This window comes from Oratosquilla oratoria, chromosome 37 (assembly GCF_046742065.1).
Source record: "Oratosquilla oratoria isolate Oo_2021 chromosome 37, ASM4674206v1, whole genome shotgun sequence".
NCBI classification, from domain to species: Eukaryota; Metazoa; Arthropoda; class Malacostraca; order Stomatopoda; family Squillidae; genus Oratosquilla; species Oratosquilla oratoria.
The window spans coordinates 6,490,887-6,513,386 of record NC_134813.1 but is presented as its reverse complement, the minus strand read 5'-3'; the positions used below and the strand labels follow the sequence as shown (position 1 = coordinate 6,513,386).

Here is a 22,500-nt window from a genome sequence, read left to right as displayed (position 1 = left end):
ACCAGCACCACTACCACCGGCTTCATTCTTGGCACAAACTTGACCACCAGAACCACAGACACGACCACCAGCATGATCACCACGTTTCGTATTCTCAACATCCACATTCGTACTTTCGCCACCATTACCAACACCAGTGTAGCATTTACTCTCATCATCAACGCCATCACTGCAACCATCACCATCACCACCTTCACAGTCATCACCAATATTAGATATTGTTACCTGATAGAATGGTTCGGATCAATTAGCAACAAAAACCCAGTTATTCTAAAGCAAATCATACTTCTCCAGTTAGCGATTGGATTCATGGGGCCATCAAGGCCATCAGCGATGAAGGTTGCGTAAGGATCTCCGAGCGAACAGATCAAGATGACGATTACGTCAAATTCGTCCTGGGGACCGATATGACGTCATACATTGGTCGTCAAGGTGGTGAGCAGACCATCAGTATCAGCAAGTCGGTGGACAATATGGGCGTCATTATGCATGAAATAATGCATACCTTAGGTATGATTTAAGTTTATAATGAGTTCCGTTCACATAAATTCACGCTACGCGGTGGGTCACAGTAGCTTTTGAGTGTTAATGAAATCAATTATGTATATCAAGATATACCGGTATATGCTACAGTAAAGTTGAAATGATGAAAGCATAACGTATTTGTTTTGAAGTCATCTCTTGTAATTCCAACTCAGATTTACAACAGTATACAACTTACTTAAGGACTGCGATTAAGGTATGATCCTAAGGTAGTCTACGGATTTTATTGGATGCTGATAACTTGGGTGATTTTCAAAGTTTAATCCTAGCGTTGATAATAAGGGTGTTACGTCAGATATAAACTGACGGCAGAAATGATGTTATTCTTGATTTCCATAGACAGCACAACAATATAACTCCTACTATTTCAGGTTTTGGCCATGAACATAATCGTCCAGATCGAGATGACTACATAACAGTCAACTTCGACAACATTAAACCCAATGCCCGGTCATACTTCGAAAAATACAAGTAAAGTCTATCATCTTAAAATAAGTTATGTTCTTAATGGACATGTATGTCCGTATGTACATACGTATATATATATATATGTACATATATAGATATATATGTCTATATATATATATATATATATATATGTCTATATATGTCTATATATATATATATATATATATATGTCTATATATATATATATATATATAAATATATATATATATATTTATATATATATATATATATATATATATATGTGTGTGTGTGTGTGTGTGTGTGTGTGTGTGTGTGTGTGTGTTTGTGTGTGTGTGTGTGCCTACACACACACACACACACACACACACACACACACACACACACACACACATATATATATATATATATATATATATATATATGTATATATATATATATATATATATATATATATATATATATGTGTGTGTGTGTGTGTGTATATATGTATATATATAAATATATATATATATATATATATATATGTTATTTATATATATATATATATTTGCAGAAACCACCGGGAAATTGAAAAAAAAAACAGATACCGAACGTTTTCGTCTATTAAGACATTTTCAAAGGTACAAAAAAGCAACAGAAAGAAACAATAAATGCATAAGAAGACAAGGATACTCGGAGAGGTCCCATGGTACATTTTATCACACACAATTTTGTCAATAATAGAATTGTCCAATTTAAATAAACCCAAACTCAAGTTCATGTTATTTCCAAAATTTATTTTCATAAAACAAGATTCAATAATATTTCTTTCTATACTATTATTACAAGAAGTAATTATTTTAGAATTTCCCCAGTCAATATTATTACCATAATCCCTTTGGTGGACAAATAAACCACTGGACATTTGCCCCGTTCTAATACTATATTTATGTTGGCCTATTCTTTTTTCTGAGCCTTTGTCTGTTTGGCCTATATAAATAAAATCACAGTTTTTACATGGTATGTTATAAATACACCCTTATTTACTTCTTGGAGAATTTTTAATTAACAGACTCTTAATGTTATTATTATTTCTAAATACTATCTGGATACCAAATTTTTCAAAGATGCTAGGAAGATTGATTAAGTTTTCGTTGTACGGAATTGTTAACATATTCTTATATGGTTTGACCTGCGAAGTATTAAGAAAACATTTCCTAGCTTTGATTTTTGTCTTATCAATAAGATGTTTTGGATATTTTAAATTTTCTCCAATGTCATAGATGAATTGTATTTCTTGATCCAAAAACTCAGGGGAACAAATTCTACAAGCTCTCAGGAACATTGAAGAAAAAACTGACAACTTGGATTTTTGACTGTGATACGAGTAAAAATGAATGTACGAAAGGACATTGGTCGGCTTCCTGTAAACGTCAGATTTAAAATATCTCCCACATCGGTGAATATTTACATCTAAAAATGGTAACATATTATTTTCTTCAACCTCTACTGTGAATTTAATGGAATGTACCAAATTATTTAAATCTAACAAAAAAGTATCCAATTGTTGATCATTAGGCCAAATGCATAATATGTCGTCAACATACCTGTACCAAACTGCATTAATTGGAAGAATGTTTGGTAATAACTCTCTTTCAAAAAACTCCATATACAAATTGCTAAAAATTGGAGATAGACAGTTCCCCATGGCCATACCAAATGTTTGAGTATAAAAGTTTCCATTAAATTCAAACTTAGAGTCTATTACAGATAATTTAATTAAACTAATAATAGTATGAGCAGGGAGTGTTAAGTCATGTTTCTTTAACTCTTTTTCTAGAAATCCGAGACTCGGGTGAATAAACTTTTAATATCGAAACTAGCCAACTTAAAATCAAATGTGAGATTAAGTCCAAGCAATTTTTCGGTTAAGTCAACATTATCTTTGATATGAGACTGGGAAATTGTCCCAACAAGAGGACCGAGAAGAGACACTAACCATTTGGACAACTTATATGTGCAAGACCCAATAGAACAAGTTATGGCCCTAACTGGATTATTAACTTTATGAGTTTTAATTAGATCATACATGTATGGAAGTGACGGAGATACAATAACACATTTTTTTTTTTACCAGATCGTCGTTACCTTTTAAAATTGTTTTAAGCTTCTTATTAAATTCACTATTAACATTTTCTAGAGGGTTCTTGCTCAATTTAGCATAGGTCTCTTCATCACTTAGTAATATTTCCATTTTTCTAAGTACTACTTTTTGTTCATGATGACTAAGCAATTACTTTTATCCGCCTTTGTGATGTGTAAATCTTTATCCTTCTTTAAATTATTAAAAGTAGTGAAGAACCGTTTAGGCACACTTGGAGGGCATGACGTGGATAAAGCATGGTACACAAAACCCTTACCTTGATTTGAAACATCACTATATTTCTCCAAATTGCCAAACTCTCAGCAATAACTACATAGTTCACCTGCTGATTATTGGCGACGAATTTCAAACCATACCTAGAGCACATTTCGCGTCGTCACTCAAAGGTTTGTCCGATAAATTAAGTACAAAATTAGGGTTGGCATCCTTATTCCAACCGCTATCATTAGTCAAATGTTTCAACTTCTTTTTAGGTTTAACATTAACAATAACATTAACATTAAGAGTCTGTTGATTAAAAATTCTCCAAGAAATAAAGAAGGATGTATTTATAACATACCATGTAAAAACTGTGATTTTATATATATAGGCCAAATAGGCAAAGGCTTAGAAAAAAGAATAGGCCAACATAAATATAGTATTAGAACGGGGCAAATGTCCAGTGGATTATTTGTCCACCAAAGGGATTATGGTCATAATATTGACTGGGGAAATTCTAAAATAATTACTTCTTGTAATAATATTATAGAAAGAAATATTATTGAATCTTGTTTTATAAAAATAAATTTTGGAAATAACATGAACTTGAGTTTGGGTTTATTTAAATTGGACAATTTTATTATTGACAAAATTGTGTGTGATTAAATGTACCATGGGACCTCTCCGAGTATCCTTGTCTTCTTATGTATTTATTGTTTCTTTCTGTTGCTTTTTTGTACTTTTGAAAATGTCTAAATAGACGAAAACGTTCGGTATCTGTTTTTTCAATTTCCCGGTGGTTTCTGCAAAAATAGTATATCACGTGTGTTTTGTGAATTCTTTGCATATATATATATATATATATATATATATATATATATATATATATATAATATATATAATATATATATATATACATACATATTATATATATATATATATATATATATATATATATAAATACATATTATATATGTATATACTTACATATATATATATATATATATATATATACCTACATATATACTATAATAAAGTAGTAGCCTCTGTCTGTCTGTTTTGTTTGTTCACAAACACCTCCTAGGCTTTTGGAGATAGACCCCCATAACCATATATATTCTGATACCCTATCACTCTAGGTACTTGGATAACTATGTTTCATTAAAAAATTAAATTGGTTAGGGTTAAGGGTTACAGTTAGGTGGGGTATGGTTAGGTTAGGGATTATTCACGAATTCCTCCTAGGTTTTTGCAGGTAGACCCCTATAACCATATACATTCTGTCTGTTTGTTTGTTTGTTAATTTGTTCACCTACTCCTAGGCTTTTGGAGATAGACCTCCATAACCATATATATTCTGATACACTATCACTCCGGGTACTTGGATAACTATACTTTATTTCCAAAAGAATATTTTGGTTAGGGTTAAGGGTTAAAGTTAGGTGGGGTATGGTTAGGTTAAGGGTTACTCACGAACTCCTAGGTTTTTGCAGATAGACCCATATGACTATATATATTCTGAAACCTTATCTCACAAGGTACCTGGATAACTCTTTCATTTGTATCTACCATAATAAAATAGTAGCCTCTGTCTGTCTGTTTGTTTGTTGTTGTTCACGAACTCCCCCAAAACCTAGGATATTTGGATAAGTATATCTTATTTCCAAGGGGCTTCTCCCTCCTCAAATTAATTTTTTTTTACTCTCTTAACATTTCATTTTTGTTACCTTTTCCATTGAGTTATATTGATACGTGTAACTTTTCTCCAAAAATTCTATCAAAATTAAAATGATCGTCGTTTGCCCGCAGCAACGCGCTGGTAATTTGGCTAGTATATTTATGTATATATATACATAATGGGCAGTAAATTTTCTTGTAGACATGTTCGATTGAAGATCAAAACTAATTCAATATCCACTAGCTTCAAGATACAAACAAATTATTCGGAAAATTTAGAACACACATATATATATATATATATATATATATATATATATATATATATATATATATATGTATATGTATATGTAAATATATATATGTGTATATATATATATATATACATGCATATATATATATATGTATGGAATGTGTAATATCTTAAACAATTATTTTAGCTCAGTATTCGTAAACGAAACACCTCAAAGTGAATTCCAAACTGAAACCTGTGAAAAGTCTGGGGTAAACTTACTCACTACGGTAAATATAACAAAAGAAAAAATTAAAAGGTGTATAGACAAACTCAAAGTTTATAAAACACCAGGGCCTGACGGTTGGCATCCAAGAATCTTAAAGGAAATGAAAAATGAGATTGTTGTTCCATTATAAATTATTTTCAAGAAATCCATCATATCCGGAGATGTCCCAAGAGAATGGAAGCTAGCTAACGTTACTCCCATATTCAAAAAAGGTGACAAAAAGAAGCCAAATAACTATAGGCCTATAAGTTTGACTTCAATCGTAGGAAAAATAATGGAAACTATCATCAGAGATGCTATCGAACATCATTTAGAAAGTAACCGTTTGATAAATGATAGCCAGCATGATTTCAGACGGAAACGTTCTTGCGTGACTAACTTACTCGAATTCTACAACATAGTTATCTCGAATTATGACAAAAGAAACAATATAGATTTAATATATCTAGACTTTGAAAAAGCTTTTGATACCGTCCCACACGAAAGACTACTTACTAAATTAGCTTTGCATGGAATAAATGGTAGCCTATTAGGTTGGACTAGTAATTGGTTGAATGGTCGAAAACAGAGAGTTGTTTTAAATGGAAAAACTTCTAGATGGAAAAGTGTTGCAAGTGAAGTTCCTCAGGGTTCCGTTCTTGGGCCACTTCTATTCATAGTATATATAAATGATATAGACCATGGACTAAAATCTACTGTTTCCAAATTTGCTGATGATACAAAACTGTGCGCAGTGGTAAATGATCACTCAAACCAATTAGATATTCAAGAAGATTTAGATCAATTACAGCAATGGTCTGAAAAGTGGTTAATGAAATTTAACACAAGTAAATGCAAGGTAATGCACATAGGTAAAAATAACAGTAAGTACGATTACAAGTTATTTGGAAATTCGTTAACAAAAGTGGATAGTGAAAAAGATCTCGGCGTAATTATCAGTAACGACCTGAAATCATCCAAACAGTGTATTTCAGCCTCTGAGAAAGCAAATAAGATTCTGGGACTGATTGCGCGATCTTTTGATTTCAAAAGTCCATCACTCATTAACAAGCTATATAAATCGTTAGTTCGTCCACATTTGGAATATGCTGTTTCCGTATGGTCACCGAATTTCATTAAAGACATTGACAGACTGGAAAAAGTACAACGGCGAGCCACAAAACTGATTCCAAATATCAAAAATAAATCATACGAAAATCGACTAAAGCACATGAATCTGTTTTCCCTAAAAAAGCGTAGACTCAGAGGTGACTTGATACAGGTCTTTAAGATTTTAAAGGGAATTGACAACATCAAAAGTGAAAAAAAAAATCACATTGAATGAGAATCAGACAAGAAACAATGGTCTCAAACTGTCCGGAAATAGATTCAATTTGGAAGTAGGTAGAAACAACTTTGCCAACCGTGTAGTTAATGAATGGAATAAACTTCCTGCACAGGTAGTGAAATGTAGTTCAGTTCGAAGGTTTAAGAATCATTTAGATAAATACCTAAGTAAGATGCTGTAATTATTATAATTTATGTTATATTATTTGTTTTTGTTTTGTTATCATTTGTCTGTCTGATTTTAATTTATTATTAGTTATGTGTCAATTTATTATTATTTACTATTTACCTGTTTGTTTATTATTTTAACTATACATATGCATTTATTTATGTATTTTATTTGTTATTTACATTATTATAGTTTTTATTTATTATTTTATTATTAATATGATTTTTTTTCGCATCCGACCTAGATATGGATCAAAAGGTCTCCTGTCGGTATGATCCGCCTTTGTAATCCTTTGTTATATATATATATTTATATATATATATATATATATATATGTATATATATATAAATATATATATACATAAATATATGCATATATATGTATATACATATATATATATATCATATATACATATATATATATATATACATATATATACATATATACATATATACATATATATATATATATATATATATATATATATATATATATATATATATGTATGTATATATATATATAAGCTTTACTTGGACGTTGGCCACCATGGAGCTCCATTCCTGTCTGCACATGGTTCTTCTTAACAAGATGGCATTTGTTATTTCTTCTACAGATGTCCTTAATCCGTTTACATATTTTCTGCGTGGTCTTCCTCTTCTCCTCTTTCCCTATATACAGGGTGTCTATAAAGTTCGTATGCACTTTAAAAAAAAAGATAACTTTGTAAGTACTGATGGTAGAAAAAATCTGTAAAAAGTGTTATGAAGTTTCATATTCATAGTTTTAAGTATAGTTATTGAATAATTCTTCACCACAAAATTTGTAAAAAAAAAAAAAAAATAGATTTTTTTTCAGAATCCCTATGACTATGGCTTCAACTGGGGAAAAGTAAAGTGTATCCTTTGGTTGGCTGAACTGAAATCTACTATTGCTGTACAAATAAAGTTTAGAATTGAATACAATAAGGAACCAACTCAAAGAAACACTATTGCCAAATGAATTAAAAAAAATTAAAGAGGCAATAGTATTCCTATGAGGTGGTTCTTTATCGTATTCAATTCTAATCTTTCTTTGTACAGCAATAGTGGATTTCAGTTCAGCCAACCACTTTACTTTTTCCTCAGTTGAAGCCAAAGTCAAAGGGATTCTGAAAAAAAAAAATTTTTTACTTATCCAAATGTTTCTTTCTTCTTATTATTTTTTTTGTGAAGAATTATTCAATAAGTATACTTAAAACAAGGTACATTAAAATTTATAACACTTTTTACAGATTTTTTCTACCACCAGTACTTACAAAGTTATAAAAAAATTTAAGTGCACACGGACTTTATGGACACCCTGTATACATATTATATATATATATATGTATATATATATATATATATATATATATCATATATATATATATATATATATATGTACGTTTGCATGTATATGTATATATATAATTGTGTCTGTATGTATGCATGTATATGTATATATATATATATACATATATATATATATATATATATATATATATATATATATATGTTTGTGTATGTATGTATGTATGTATGTATGTATGTATGTATGTATGTATGTATGTATGTATGTATGTATGTATGTATGTATGTATGTATGTATGTATGTATCGGGTTGGCTAATGAGTGCGCAAAAAATTTAAAAGTGCAATGTTATATTTAGATACACACAAACTTATACAATCACAATTGCGTGCGCCTGCCTACAAGGCTACTTAGATACTGACGCCACGCTCTCCAATTCGCGCCAAAAACAAAAGGCGCGCATCGCATCTGCGATATCTTACATAAACAAAACACATTGTATTACCTAATATAAATACATAATAGCATAGTATAAATAATACAATAAATAACGAAACAACAAAATACAATTCTCCTCCACACCAACACATCGCTCGGCCCACGCCATTCGGTGCCCTTACCGAGCAAACAAGAAGAAAGAAAAAAAAAAAAAAACTGACCGAGGCAAAGAGAATCTAAATGATACAAAGATAAGCCACACACAAACCACACACACAACAGTGGCAGACAGAAATGTGGGACAAATGGATTTAAAAGCACACCCAAATACATTAAACAAACACATACATATATGAGGACATAAAGACAATACAGACAACACAAAAAGGAACATAAAACTGGCGCCAGTTAACCAAAAGACAAATACAGCAATTGCCGGACGTCCGGGGCATGATACATAATATCTAAACACGACAAAATACAATACAAGAATACATAAATGGGAAACATTACAAGAATACATAAATGGGAAACATCACAAGAATACATAAATGGGAAACATCACAAGAATACATAAATGGGAAACATCACAAGAATACATAAATGGGAACATCACAAGAATACATAACAATACACAATGAAAATTCAGGCCCAGGAGGAGGCCGGGTAAAGGTAGGGATAGGCACTTGAGTTTTCTTGAGCCTATCAGCGTGTGCAATCTCGCTAAGGCCTGTAGAAGGGGTAAAAAATGCTGAACTTGTTAGGATGTAGGCGTTCAGAGACACAAAGGGGGCCCTCAATTTTACAATTTAATTTTGACTGGCGATCAGGCATACTTTTGAAAACATGATCATCAACACTGATGGTCACAGGTGTTGCACGAGCATGTTGTTGTTTCAACATGTCGGCCTTTGAAACATACAGTTTATCCTTAACAGAATTATAAATAGCATGCAGCACATGACTCTGTAGTTTACTATAGTCATCTACATTGTAGAGGGGACGAGCGGGGCTGTCAAGCACATCATATGGGAGCCATTTCTCAACTCCAAAGATAACATAATGAGGCGTTTTGCCCGTGGAAACATTAATGGTGCTATTGATACAAGCACTAACATGGGGAAGCCAATCCTCCCAAGACTCATGAAAATTACTAGCAAGGTGACGTAGGATCCCTAAAATTTTCCTGTTCGTCCTCTCCATAAGACCATTGGACGCTGGGTGATAAGCAGTCACGAATGTCTGTTTGATACCATAACGTTCACAAATACCCGCCAAAACCTCGTTCCTAAATTCAGTCCCATTATCACTAAGGAGCACCGAAGGAGTGGTGTATGGACACAGCACATGGGAAACTAAAGCATGTGCTACAACTGGTGCAGATTTGTTACGTAAGGGAGCTAAGACCACAAAACGACTAAATTGATCCACGCACACAAGGACATACACAGAGCCCTGCGTGCTACGAGGCAGTTGCAAAAGGTCTATAGCCACAGTCTGAAAAGGGCGAGAAGGAGTAGGGTACTCTAAGATGGGAGAAGTGCTCGTAGAACCTTTGTTCTGGGCACAAGATCTACACCGGGCTACATGAGAGGTAATGTCTAGTCGCATTTTAGGCCAATAATACTTCTTCCGCGCCATAGCCAGAGTTATGTCACGACCTGGGTGACCAGCCTGAGGGGCATCATGAGCAAGGAACAAAACAACGGAAACTAGAGACTCAGGGATCACTAGCTGTGCCACATCCTGCTCAAACACTTCCACATTACGAATGAGAACCTCGTCCTGCGGGGAAAATTGGTACAGAGGTACTGGTAAAGCTGGTAAGGTGGAATCATCACCAGACTCCAAGGCAGACCAAACAAGGTCTTCACGCTGAGCTTTGGCCAGATCCTGCAGGGAAAAATTATGAATCACGGTAACAGCAGCAACAGGGATATTCCGTGAAAGTGCATGAGCAACATGCTTCGCACGCCCAGGGATATGCTTTAGGGTTGGATTGAATTCCTCGATCGTGAGAAACCATCTGGCCAGGCGGCCTGACAGATTCTTGCCCTTAAAAAGCTGAGTGACAGCAGTGTGGTCCGTGTAGACTGTAATAGTATATCCAAAAATGATATCACGGAAATGCTTTAAAGCCCACACCACTGCCAGGGCCTCTAAATGAGTAACAGAGTAACGGGACTCAGGCTTGTTAAGAATGCGACTAGCATATGCAATAACATGAGGTCTACATCTATCTACTTGTTGCATGAGTACAGTTCCAATACCTGTACCAGAAGCATCTGTACAAATAGTAAAGGGGATACTATAATCAGGGAAAGCCAACACAGGTGCTTCAGTAAGAGCAAGCTTCAAGGAATCAAAACTTGTCTGATGGACATCACGCCACTGGAAGGAAGAGTCCTTCTTGAGAAGGCGAGTGAGAGGGGAAGCAATTGAAGCAAAGTCTTTAATGAATGCACGGTAGTATCCTGGAAGTCCAAGGAAGGAACGTATATTTTCAACCGACTTCGGTATAGGGAAGTCCTTGCCTGCCTTGATCTTTTCACCTGTGGTATGGATACCATGCTTGTCTACAACATGACCTAAGAACTGGATACTAGCCTTGAAAAAGGAACACTTGGGTAAGTTGAGTTTCAACCCAGCTTCAGCAAAACGTTGCAAGACCATGGGCAACTTAGAAAAGTGGCTTTCCACATCTTTGGAAACTAGAATAAAATCATCCAGGTAAACAAAAAATCCATTCCCAATTAAGCCAAGAAAAATGGAGTTAACTAAACGCTGGCAAGTCAAAGGAGCATTCCGCAAACCCATGGGGCAACGAAGCCATTCATAGTGCCCACTGGGAGTCGAGAAGGCCGTGATCTTACGAGACTTCTCCTCCAAGGGTATCTGCCAAAAACCTGCTTTTAAATCTAAGGTGGTGAACACCGTATTACCAGTGCCAATGGACTGAAGAAGCTCGCTTAAGATAGGCAGAGGATAATGATCTGGAAGAGTGACCTCATTGACTTTCCTGTAATCAACAACAGGACGAAAAGATCCATCTTTCTTAGGCACCAGGAGAAGAGGCGAGTTCCACTCTGAGTGGGACTCCTGTACAACACCTTCATTCAATAAATCGTCAACCAAGGATTGGGCTATAAGCAGACGAGAGTGAGGTAGCCTAAAAGAGGGGACGTAAACAGGACGAGTGCCTGGCTGAAGATCAATTCTATGAACCACACGGTCCGTAACCCCTAACGGATCACCTGGTAAAGCCAAAGCCTGACGGTGGGTAACTAGCAGGTCAAGGAGACGAGGCGTCTCTTCAGGAAAGTCAATCTCGCCTACAAATGTGGCAAGCTCAGAAGCTCAGTGAGCAGGGTCACGTGTTGGAGGAGACTGTAGAACAGAAGCTGCTATAATAGGCGAATCCTGGAAAGCAGCAACGTGTACCACCTCAAAAGAGCCTAAGTGACTGCCAGGAGAGAGAGGAATAGGAGCACCCGTGACATTGATTACCATCAATGTGGTAACATGATCCTCACGAATAGTGGAGAGAGTTCCTTCTAGGGCAAGCCGACGAATACGAATAGAGTCAGGCAAAGAGAGAACGTCAGACCCAATCGGGGCACCTGAGACGCGCACTGGAACTCGAACAGAACTTGAAGGTTCAATAAGATGCTCTCCTACAACAACAGTAGCACAATGAGCAACAGGGGCAGAGCGCTTAGAAGTTGGGACAGGCACATGTGCGGACTGATCAAGCACAGGAGAATCACAAACAGAAACTGACCTATCCGAAGCAGAGATATCAAAATTGCAGAAAGTCACTACACGGCGACTAGGAGAAATATCTATGCTATGAGCTGTAAGAGCATCAATACCCAAGAGACAATCACACTTAAGGGCAATGCCAGAGACAACAGCAAAGATCCAAGAACAAGCAAGGGAGAACCTTGCACAGAATGCAAATTATTACAAAAGGGAGATAAAGGGAGATTATACAATTCCCGTAGAGCAAAGTAAGCCTTTCTACTTAAGAGACTACATTCTGCACCAGTATCTACAGTGACAGAAAGAGGCGTATCCCTAGTAAGAAATTGAAAGGTAAGTAATTGAGAAGACTCAACAGCCACAAAAGGAATTATTTGAGACCGAACATTACTGGTCAACTCTTTGGGTTGGGAAACACGCGCTGGGGAAAATGAGATTGACGAGGCTGGTGAGAAGTCTCATCCCTAAGTTTCAAAACCTTGAAACATTGATTAGTCGAATGTTTACAATGACCATGGATATGACAATAACTGAGTCTATCTGGAGGTTCTACTCTGGAAAGGTCACGTGTCAGATTAGAAGAAACAGTAGGTACACTCCTGCGAACAGGGGACAGTCTTGACTTGTGTACCTGGCGTCTACGGGGGTAACAAAAGTCGCTCGAATGACCAGACCTGTTACAAAAGGTACATAACAGGGGAGGGAGGGTAACTGTAGATTAAGGGGAACTATGAGTAGGAACTGTAGACTGAGAGAACTGAGGAGAACAAGGGACATGATCATGTTGATGAGCATTGCTAATACACAAGGAACTAGACGGTACTTACCCTAGTTTACGAGAAAGCTGTGACGCAAAAGACAATAGAGTCTCATCAGGCTTATACATGAGAGAAGATGCTGCTCTTCTCTCAGAACGGACCAAAAAAAGGGTATAGAACAGAAATTCAATGATAAGACGAAATCTATCTTAAGAGATATTGCCATTATCTACCCAATCAGACTGTGGAAGTGACTCTAAAGCGTCAACAGCAAGGATACTTGCCTGAGCTTGCGCCCGTCTATAATCAAGAGTGCCCAGTCGGGATACGAAAGTATCAGCCAATTTGAAGCACCAATGGAACGCACCACCACCAGGAGTATCTGAAAAAAGTTTAAGGAAGTTAGACCTTTAAGGTGTCATAATTATAGTCCAGAGATTTAGGATCCAAACACGACGTCGAAAGTAACTTCGATGCTAGAGAACTTTGCACAATCTGGGACCTCACAAAGGAGATCTTTTCAGGCCCCGTCGAAACATTGGACTGGACAATGGCGTCCTCACATTGGTGGATAAAATCAGCCGCCCTATAATGAGGATCTTGACCAGAAAATTGCACCACCGACGGGTTTTGATGGAGCAACATCAACTTGTGAGCCATTGTCTCAGATGAGCTTAGTGGACTGATAAACGAAGGCCTCTTTGACTTAGACATGATAGGAGATGACAACATTAACCCACTTCGTAAGAGCATACGAAAACAATGACACCAAGCAAATACAACACACTAGCACAAGCATGAAATAATGTGAAAAATAAATAATATAGAGAAATCACATGGTCATGGGACACGAATGTAAGAAAATTATATAATTCACACAAACAGAAGCATTGAAACACAGAAACAATGCAATACATGTATCAAGAATGAAGAAAAAATTATAGGAAGACCGTAATTAGCAAAATTACGTAAAAAATGTATAATGCACTAATACGTACGTAAATGGACACTAGCCTCACTTCGGGATAACATTTGAGAAGGTAAATAAAGAGTGACGCCATACAAATGGCCGACCAAGACACGACCGGATTTATGATTTTTTTTGGTATATATTCACAATATATGCACAAAGTCTAAAAAAAAAAAAAATGACAATACAAGTATGCCGAAGGCAAAACGATACAAAACTGGTAACAAGGTAGCCAAAGTCTGTGGCACAGAGCAATACACTTGCGAAACACAAGGCCGGGGAGCTTTCAACCGAACATTTTGAGACTGCAATCACGAATCCGTCTTCATCCACGGAGCAATTTAGCAAGGCACGAAGTGACTTGAGACGACCGTCCCACTAACGTAGCCAGCAATATCAGTCCCAAAGAAGGCTGGCCACGAAGATTCCCGGGGAAAACGTTGTCCAAATTAAATCAAACAGCGGCATGTACCCAAGGGTCCTGACAATGTCTGTTGCTGGTATTTGGTGCTATGGTTACGTAAAATAAAGTCACTGGTCCACAATGCGAAAACACTAGTATCTCACTATTAACAAATCCTGTAGCCTGTAGAAAGGAAAATGGAAGAAAAAGAACACAACGGACGCGCAGCACTCTAATTTCAGTCTGTGGAGACGTGCACAATGATTGTTTTTGAGCTGCCACCATTTAATGTATCGGGGTGGCTAATGAGTGCGCAAAAAATTTAAAAGTGCAATGTTATATTTAGATACACACAAACTTATACAATCATAATTGCGTGCGCCTGCCTACAAGGCTGCTTAGATACTGACGCCACGCTCTCCAATTCGCGCCAAAAACAAAAGGCGCGCATCGCATCTGCGATATCTTACATAAACAAAACACATTGTATTACCTAATATAAATACATATTAGCATAATATAAATAATACAATAAATAACAAAACAACAAAACACAATTCTCCTCCACACCAACACATTTATATATATATATATATATATATATATATTTATATATATATATATATATATATATATATATATATATATATACATGTACACTGAATGGAAGAGATAGGCAGTATGTTTGTGAGAAGAAAGATGGATGTGTTCTCTTTGAGTGAAACTAAAATGAAAGGAAAGGGCAGCTGTGAGTTTTGGAGTGTAGCTGGGAGGTACTCAGGAGTAAAGAGGGGACGAGGGAGAAAAGGGGTGGCTATACTAGTAAGTGAAGAGATAAGTAAGCGGGTAGTGGAGTTGAAGGAGGTTTCATCAAGGTTGATGTGGGTGAAGGTGAAGCTGGGAAGGAATATGCTGGTTTTTGTAAGTGCGTATGGACCTGGTAGTGAGAACAGCGTAGAGGAAAGGAGGCTTTTTGGGTAGATATAAATTAATGCATAAAGGAATTAGGAAGAAATGTCAATGTAGTTGTATTGGGAGACCTTAATGCTAGGGTAGGAAATGAACCAATAGACGGAGTGATTGGGAAGTATGGAGTTTCCAGGTAAAAGTCGTAGTGGAGAATTGATGGTGGGGATGTGTCTTGTAAGAGAGTTGATGATAGCAAATACAGTGTTTCAGAAGAAAGTCAAGCAGAAGTACACATGGGAGAGGGTGGTGGATGGAAGGGTGGTAGATAGAGCGTTAATGGACTATATAGTGGTGACCAGGAGCATGGTAGGAAGAGTTTTGGATGTGCATGTTCTAGGGGGAGAGAGTGGGGGAATATCAGATCATTTTCTGGTGGAAGGTAAATTGAGAGTGGAGAATAGGTGGAGAAAATGGAAAAGGGCAGAAGGTAGGGAGATACTTCGAGTGAACTGCTTAAATGAGAAAGGAAAGGAGAATGAATACAAGAAGAAGCTGAGAGAGGAGTGGAAGGGAGTAAAGGATAGAGTAGAACTAGGAGTAGGGGAGGAATGGGGATGGTTCAAGGAGGGAGTGATAAGGTGTGCAAAGATGGTGTGTGGAACAAGGAGGACAGGAGGAAATATAAGGAACGGTAGTGAGTGGTGAGATAAGGAAGCAAACAGGGGTGTAGAAGAGAAGAAGCACGCATTCATAGATTGGCTACAAATTAGGACGAGGGAATCGTATGAGAGGTACAAAGTAAAGAGAAGGGAAGTTAAGCATAATATAAAGGAATCAAAGAAGAGAGCAGATGTGAAATGGGGTAAGAGTGTGACAAAATAATTTGAAAGTAATAAAAAGATGTTTTGGAAGGAAATTAAAAGAAGAAGAAGAGGCGAATCAAGTAGAGAAGAAAAGGTAAAAGGTGCAGATGGAGAGATGATAATGGGAGAGAAGGTAGTGAGAGGAAGGTGGGCAGAGTCTTTTAGGGAAGTGCTAAATGTGAAGGATTAGAAATGGAGAGAGTGAATGGTTTGAGGTAAAGGTGAGACTTCGTCAGGGATGTGCTATATTGCCCTAGCTGTCCAAATTTTACATGGATGGGGTAGTGCGGGAGGTGAATGCAAGCGTAGTGGGTCAGGGGTTGGAGATGGTTAAAGAAAATGGAGAAAAGTGTGAAATAAGCCAGTTGTTGTTTGCTGACGACATTTCGCTTGTAGCAGGATCAGAGGAGGGATTGAGGAAGTTAGTGACAGAGTTTGAGAAGGTGTGCAAAAGAAGGAAGTTGAAGATAAATGTGGGCAAAAGTAAGGTGATGAGATGTACAAGGGGAGAGAGTGACAGTAGGCTGGAAGTGAGCATAAAGGGTGAAAGACTGGAGGAAGTGGATAGTTTTAGATACTTGGGTGGGAAAGTGGCAGGAAAGGGAGAAGTGGAGGTGGAGGTAGAATTTAGATTGAGAGAAGCGAGTAAATGCCTTGGTGGATTAAAAGGTGTAATGAGAAATAGACATCTGGGAATGGATGCTAGGAGGAGGTTATATGAAGGAGTGATTGTGCCAATAGCACTGTAAGGGGCAGAAACATGGAACATAAGAGAGGAAGAGAGAAGGAGTTTTAATGTGTTTGAGATGAAATGTCTGAGAAATATGAACAAATAGGGTTGACGAAAGAGTATTAGGATGGTTTGGACACATGGAAAGAATGAGTGAAGAAAGATTATCAAAAGAAGTGTGGAAGGCAGAGGTGGAAGGAGTGAATATGAGGGGGGGGGGGTCCTAGGATGAGATGGATGGATGGGGTGAAAAGGGCATTACAAAAGAGAGGAATGTCTGTGGAGGAAGGACGGGAGAGGACAGAAGATGGGGTGAATGGAGAAGGGCTGTGTATGGATAATGCTGTGAAGCATGAGAGGGAGGTATGTATGAGAAAAAATATGACGCAGCCCGAAGGGATTTCTCCCCGTCTTCTCCGTTTCTGCATGAGGGGAAGTAGAGGTGGGATCTCCGAATTTATGAAGCGGCCTTGCTGTGGATGTGCTGTGTCTTGCGACACTGCTTCTGACCCAGGGCAGTGGACAGGATGCAGGGATGACCCAATCATCCAGGAGGTGCCAAGAGAAGAGGGGGGGAAGGGTGGAGGGGAGTGGAATATATAGGAAATGGAATGGGTGCGAGTGGTTTCCATGCCTTTTTCTTTTTAGCTACCCCCCCCGTGTAGGGGGAAAAGCCTTTGGTATATATATATCTATCTATATATCTATATATATATATATACATATGTATATATATATATATATATATATATATTGTAACGTAATATTAGATATTACGTCATATGTGTAATTATGTTATAGAATTGTGTTCCTTTGTATTACATAACTATGTTCATATTTCTTGTCTATGTATGTATTGTAACAATGTTAAGCAGTAACGCCCGTCCACTATATGTAATCTTGCCTACGTGCGGAGAGGTGCGCACTCTTGTAGAACAAACAGACAAGCGAAATCCTGAATAGTTCGGAGCGCTCAGATTTGACAGTTACTAAATAAATAGATTGTTCAAGCGAGTCGAGGGTCCTAAAAACTACCCATGTTGACGTGTTAACTTACCCTCCTCCCCTCCTTTCACTCTCTCGCACACTTCACCGGAAGTATCCCGTTTCCGGTCCAATGGTATATAAGCAGCGGTATTCGCTCACTCGTTGTCATTTTCCCACATATTGATCTCTTGATAAAAACTAGAAGGTTTAGATTCATGAGACGATTGGTGTGAAGTGATCACCCTTTTTGTCTACATTACGTGTCTGATATACATTGCATTACTTTACTTATATTTGTACTTATTACTTATTCTGATGCATGTTCCTGATCTCTTTGTACTTAGATAGTACCATATTGTATACTTATCTTGTGTTTCTTATTTGAACGATAATTTCCATATTCTTATAATCATGTAACGGTCCCATTGACCCTACTGCCCATTCTCTTTTGTGTTGATTGCCTGTAAATATTTTCCATTAATAATTTCGTTTACTAGTTTTATCGCTAGTTTAATATTCCTTTCCTGGAATCTTCTTTGTTACCTTTACTTCTAGTCTTACGAATTATCTAGGCCCTGACCAGATAGTTCAGTCCTACAGTGGCTTCTAGAAGTGAGCTGGTTCTTAAGCACTTAGACGTTATACGTAACGTCTCTTCACATACCAGCCGCCCGTAACAAAGTGGCGACCCTTGCCAAGGATATTGGATCAGGTATTTAACACATTCTTATAGAGATGGATGATATAGTTCAAGAATTCGTTCAAAATCCCAAGGTAAGTTTCTTAAAGAAACAAACTAAAGACACTTTGATAGAAATAGGCAAGCACTTTGGAGTAGACATTGATACAAGTTTACGAAAGAAAAAAATACTTCAGGAACTTGTTGAAAATCTGATCGAAGATGAGATCTTATCTCCAGAAGAGATTACAGCTATACAAATTCCTTCAAATAGGTTAGAAATAGAGGCACGACTAACCGAACTTAAGATTAAGGAGATTGAATTAAAGGTCAGGAGAGTAGATTTTGAGGAGGAAGCTAAATTGAAACAAATGCAAATTGAGGCAGAATTTAAAGCTAAAGAGGAGGAAACTAAACTGAAACAAATGCAAATTGAGGCAGAATTTAAAGCTAAAGAGGAGGAAACTAAACTGAAACAAATGCAAATTGAGGCAGAATTTAAAGCTAGAGAAGACGAAACTAAAGTCAAATTGGCAGAGTTAGAATTAAAGAAGGCAGAAGTAGAAGCTAGGATTGTTGATAGACAACCCGTAGTTCAGGAAGGTCATATAGATATTTCCAAGTATGTAAAACTTTTACCCAAATTTTCAGAGGGAGAGCCAGAAATTTTCTTTCTTCAGTGGGAAAAATTGGCGCAACAGTTACAAATCCCTAAAGAAAATTGGCCATTAATCATTCAAACACAATTTAAGGGTAAGGCTCAGCAAATTTATACTTCTCTTTCAGAAGCAGAAAGCGAGTATGATAATATGAAAGCTTGTATTTTAAAAGCTTATGAACTAATACCAGAGGCCTATAGACAGAAATTCCGTAATTATAGGAAGACACCTCAGTTAACATACGTAGAATATGCGGCTCAACAAGAGAGGTTATTCAATAGGTGGTGTTTGGCTAGTGAAACGGACACCTTAGATAGACTTAAACAGTTGATTTTATTGGAGCAGTTTAAGAATACCTTAGAGACAGATCTTAGGATTTTTATAGATGATCATGTTCCCGAAACTTTAACTAAAGCTGCTGTATTGGCTGATGAGTTCACACTAAATCATAAACCTAAGTCAAGACAAATGGAATCCCAAAAGTCAAAGTCATATATTCCAGATTCAACAAAATACTCTGATCCTTGGTCCCCAAAGAAACACTTTGAAAATCAGTCTAGCCCATCACATTTCAGTTACAGGTCTGATTTCAATCAATATCCTCCAAACCAACCTTGGCAAAGAATGGAAAGGTTTAAGACTAATCCCCCTGTAACTTGTTCATATTGTAAACAGGTTGGCCATCACATTTCTAATTGCAGAAAGAGACTGACACCCTCATTCTCCAATAAGACACCAACTCTTGTAAGTAATATAAAATCAGATGATTCAAAATCCTCTATTCAGGATACACTACCAAAGAAGCCGGTATTGTCAAGTAATGTAGAACCCCCCTCATCAGATCATGATCCTTGTTTCAAACCATTTGTTTCTTCAGGAACTATATCTCATAGTAGTAGTTCACAACAATATCCTATTTCCATACTCCGAGACACAGGAGCAAAGCAAAGTCTGATTTTAAATTCTGTCTTGCAGAATCTGGATGAGTCATATACAGGTTATGATATATTGATAGAAGGAGTTGGAGGAATTATAAAATGTCCATTACATAATGTTTTCTTGCGGTCTGATTTAACAACCGGAATGGTTAAAGTAGCAGTAGTAGACACTCTTCCCATAGTAGGAATATCCTTATTGTTGGCCAATGACATCGCTGGAAGCAAAGTCATTTCTCCCTTAATAACAAATAACCCTAAGACCTCAGTAGAACCTTCAGATAACTTACAGTTGTTTCCCGCTTGTGCTGTAACCAGATCTCAGTACAAGAAATCTGAAGAGGAGACCTATAATTTAGAATCCCTATTCTCCCAAACTGACCCATCTTCTTCTTCACCAGTTTCTCTATCTAGAGCAGAATTAATCAAAGAACAGAAGTCAGATCCTTCTCTTAAAAATTTGTACGAGATTGTTTCATCTCCAGAAGAAGTTGAAAATATGTCACGAGGTTTCTATATAGAAAACGGAGTCCTAATGCGAAAATGGAGAGCATCCACCGCAACCGCTGACCAGCCATGGCAAGTAAGGAATCAAATAGTCCTCCCTCTTGGTTTCAGGAATAATGTTCTAAGATTGGCTCATGATACTCCCTTAGCAGGTCACTTAGGGGTAAGAAAGACCTTGTTCAACATAACCCAACATTTCCATTGGCCCACGGTTGTCAAAGATGTTGCCCAATATTGTAAAACATGTCATACATGTCAACTTGTAGGTAAGCCCAACCAGAAAATTGTAGAAGCTCCACTCCATCCCATTCCTGTAATGGAAGAGCCATTTAAAAAAGTTCTTATTGACTGTGTAGGACCTTTACCTCCTTCAAGTAAAGGAAATCAGTACATTCTCACAATCATGTGTATGAGCACTCGTTTTCCAGAAGCAATTCCTTTGAAAAATATTAAAGCTCAAAACATAATCAGAGAAATGTTGAAATATTTCACTATGGTAGGATTCCCCAAGAACATTCAAAGTGATCAAGGAAGTAATTTTCTTTCCAACAAGTTTAGAGAAACTCTTGTAACACTAGGTATAAATCATGTAACTTCCTCCGCCTATCATCCTCAATCACAAGGTGCTCTAGAGCGCTTTCACCAAACGCTCAAGACAATGTTAAGAATCTTCTGTGCTGAGAACACTCGAAATTGGGAAGACGGACTCCCCTTTTTGTTGTTCGCCACCCGAACAACAATTCAAGAAAGCCTTGGATTCAGCCCGTCAGAATTAGTCTTCGGTCATGAAGTCCGTGGTCCCCTAAAGATACTTCATGAACAATGGATGAAAGAAGAACCACCTGTTCCTTCTTTGAAATACGTGTCCCAGGTCACCGAGAAGTTGTTAGAAGCTTGGAAGTTGGCAAGAGAGAACTTGACGAATGCTCAACGAGTAATGAAAGGTCGGTATGATAAAAATTCTAAACTTAGAACTTTCTCTCCAGGAGATCAAGTGTTACTTTATCTTCCCATACCAGGAGATCCATTGCAGGCTAAATACAAAGGACCCTATGAAGTCTTGTCCAGAGCCAGTGATCTCAACTACATAATCAAAACTCCAGACAGAAGAAAGAGTTCCCGTCTCTGTCACATAAATACCTTAAAACCTTATCATTCCCGAGATCCAATTCCAGCTTGCAGCTCTACCACAATAGAATCGGAAGAGCCTCCTGATAACCTGCCTAATCCTCCTGAGATTCCCTTGGAAAACTCTCAGATACTACAAAATCTTCAGATAAAAGTAGGACACTTATCTGAGAAACAAGGTAAAGACATTCTTTCTCTCTTAAGAAGTTTTCCAAAATTATTTCTAGATTCCCCAAGATTCACTTCTTTGATGGAACATGAAATAGTTCTAGACTCGCCAAGGGCTATCAAACAAGCCCCTTATAGAGTCAATCCAAAAAAGGAGTTCATAAAAGCAGAAATAAACACTCTGCTTCAACAGGGAATAATTGAACCCTCCAGTAGTCCTTGGGCATCTCCTTGCATTCTTGTCCCTAAATCTGACAATTCTTATCGCC

At 36.9% G+C, this 22,500-nt stretch overlaps 1 protein-coding gene across 3 annotated transcripts in view; it reads left to right on the top strand.

The window, feature by feature from the left end:
• Positions 1-22,500, top strand: part of LOC143019516 (zinc metalloproteinase nas-14-like) — a 206,900-nt gene that overhangs the window by 139,094 nt on the left and 45,306 nt on the right. For all 3 annotated transcript variants that reach the window (XM_076175199.1, XM_076175198.1, XM_076175197.1), the window contains exons 5-6: positions 295-510; positions 915-1,014. In XM_076175199.1, the coding sequence (XP_076031314.1) occupies positions 295-510; positions 915-1,014 (316 nt within the window). The remainder of the gene's footprint in view (positions 1-294; positions 511-914; positions 1,015-22,500) is intronic.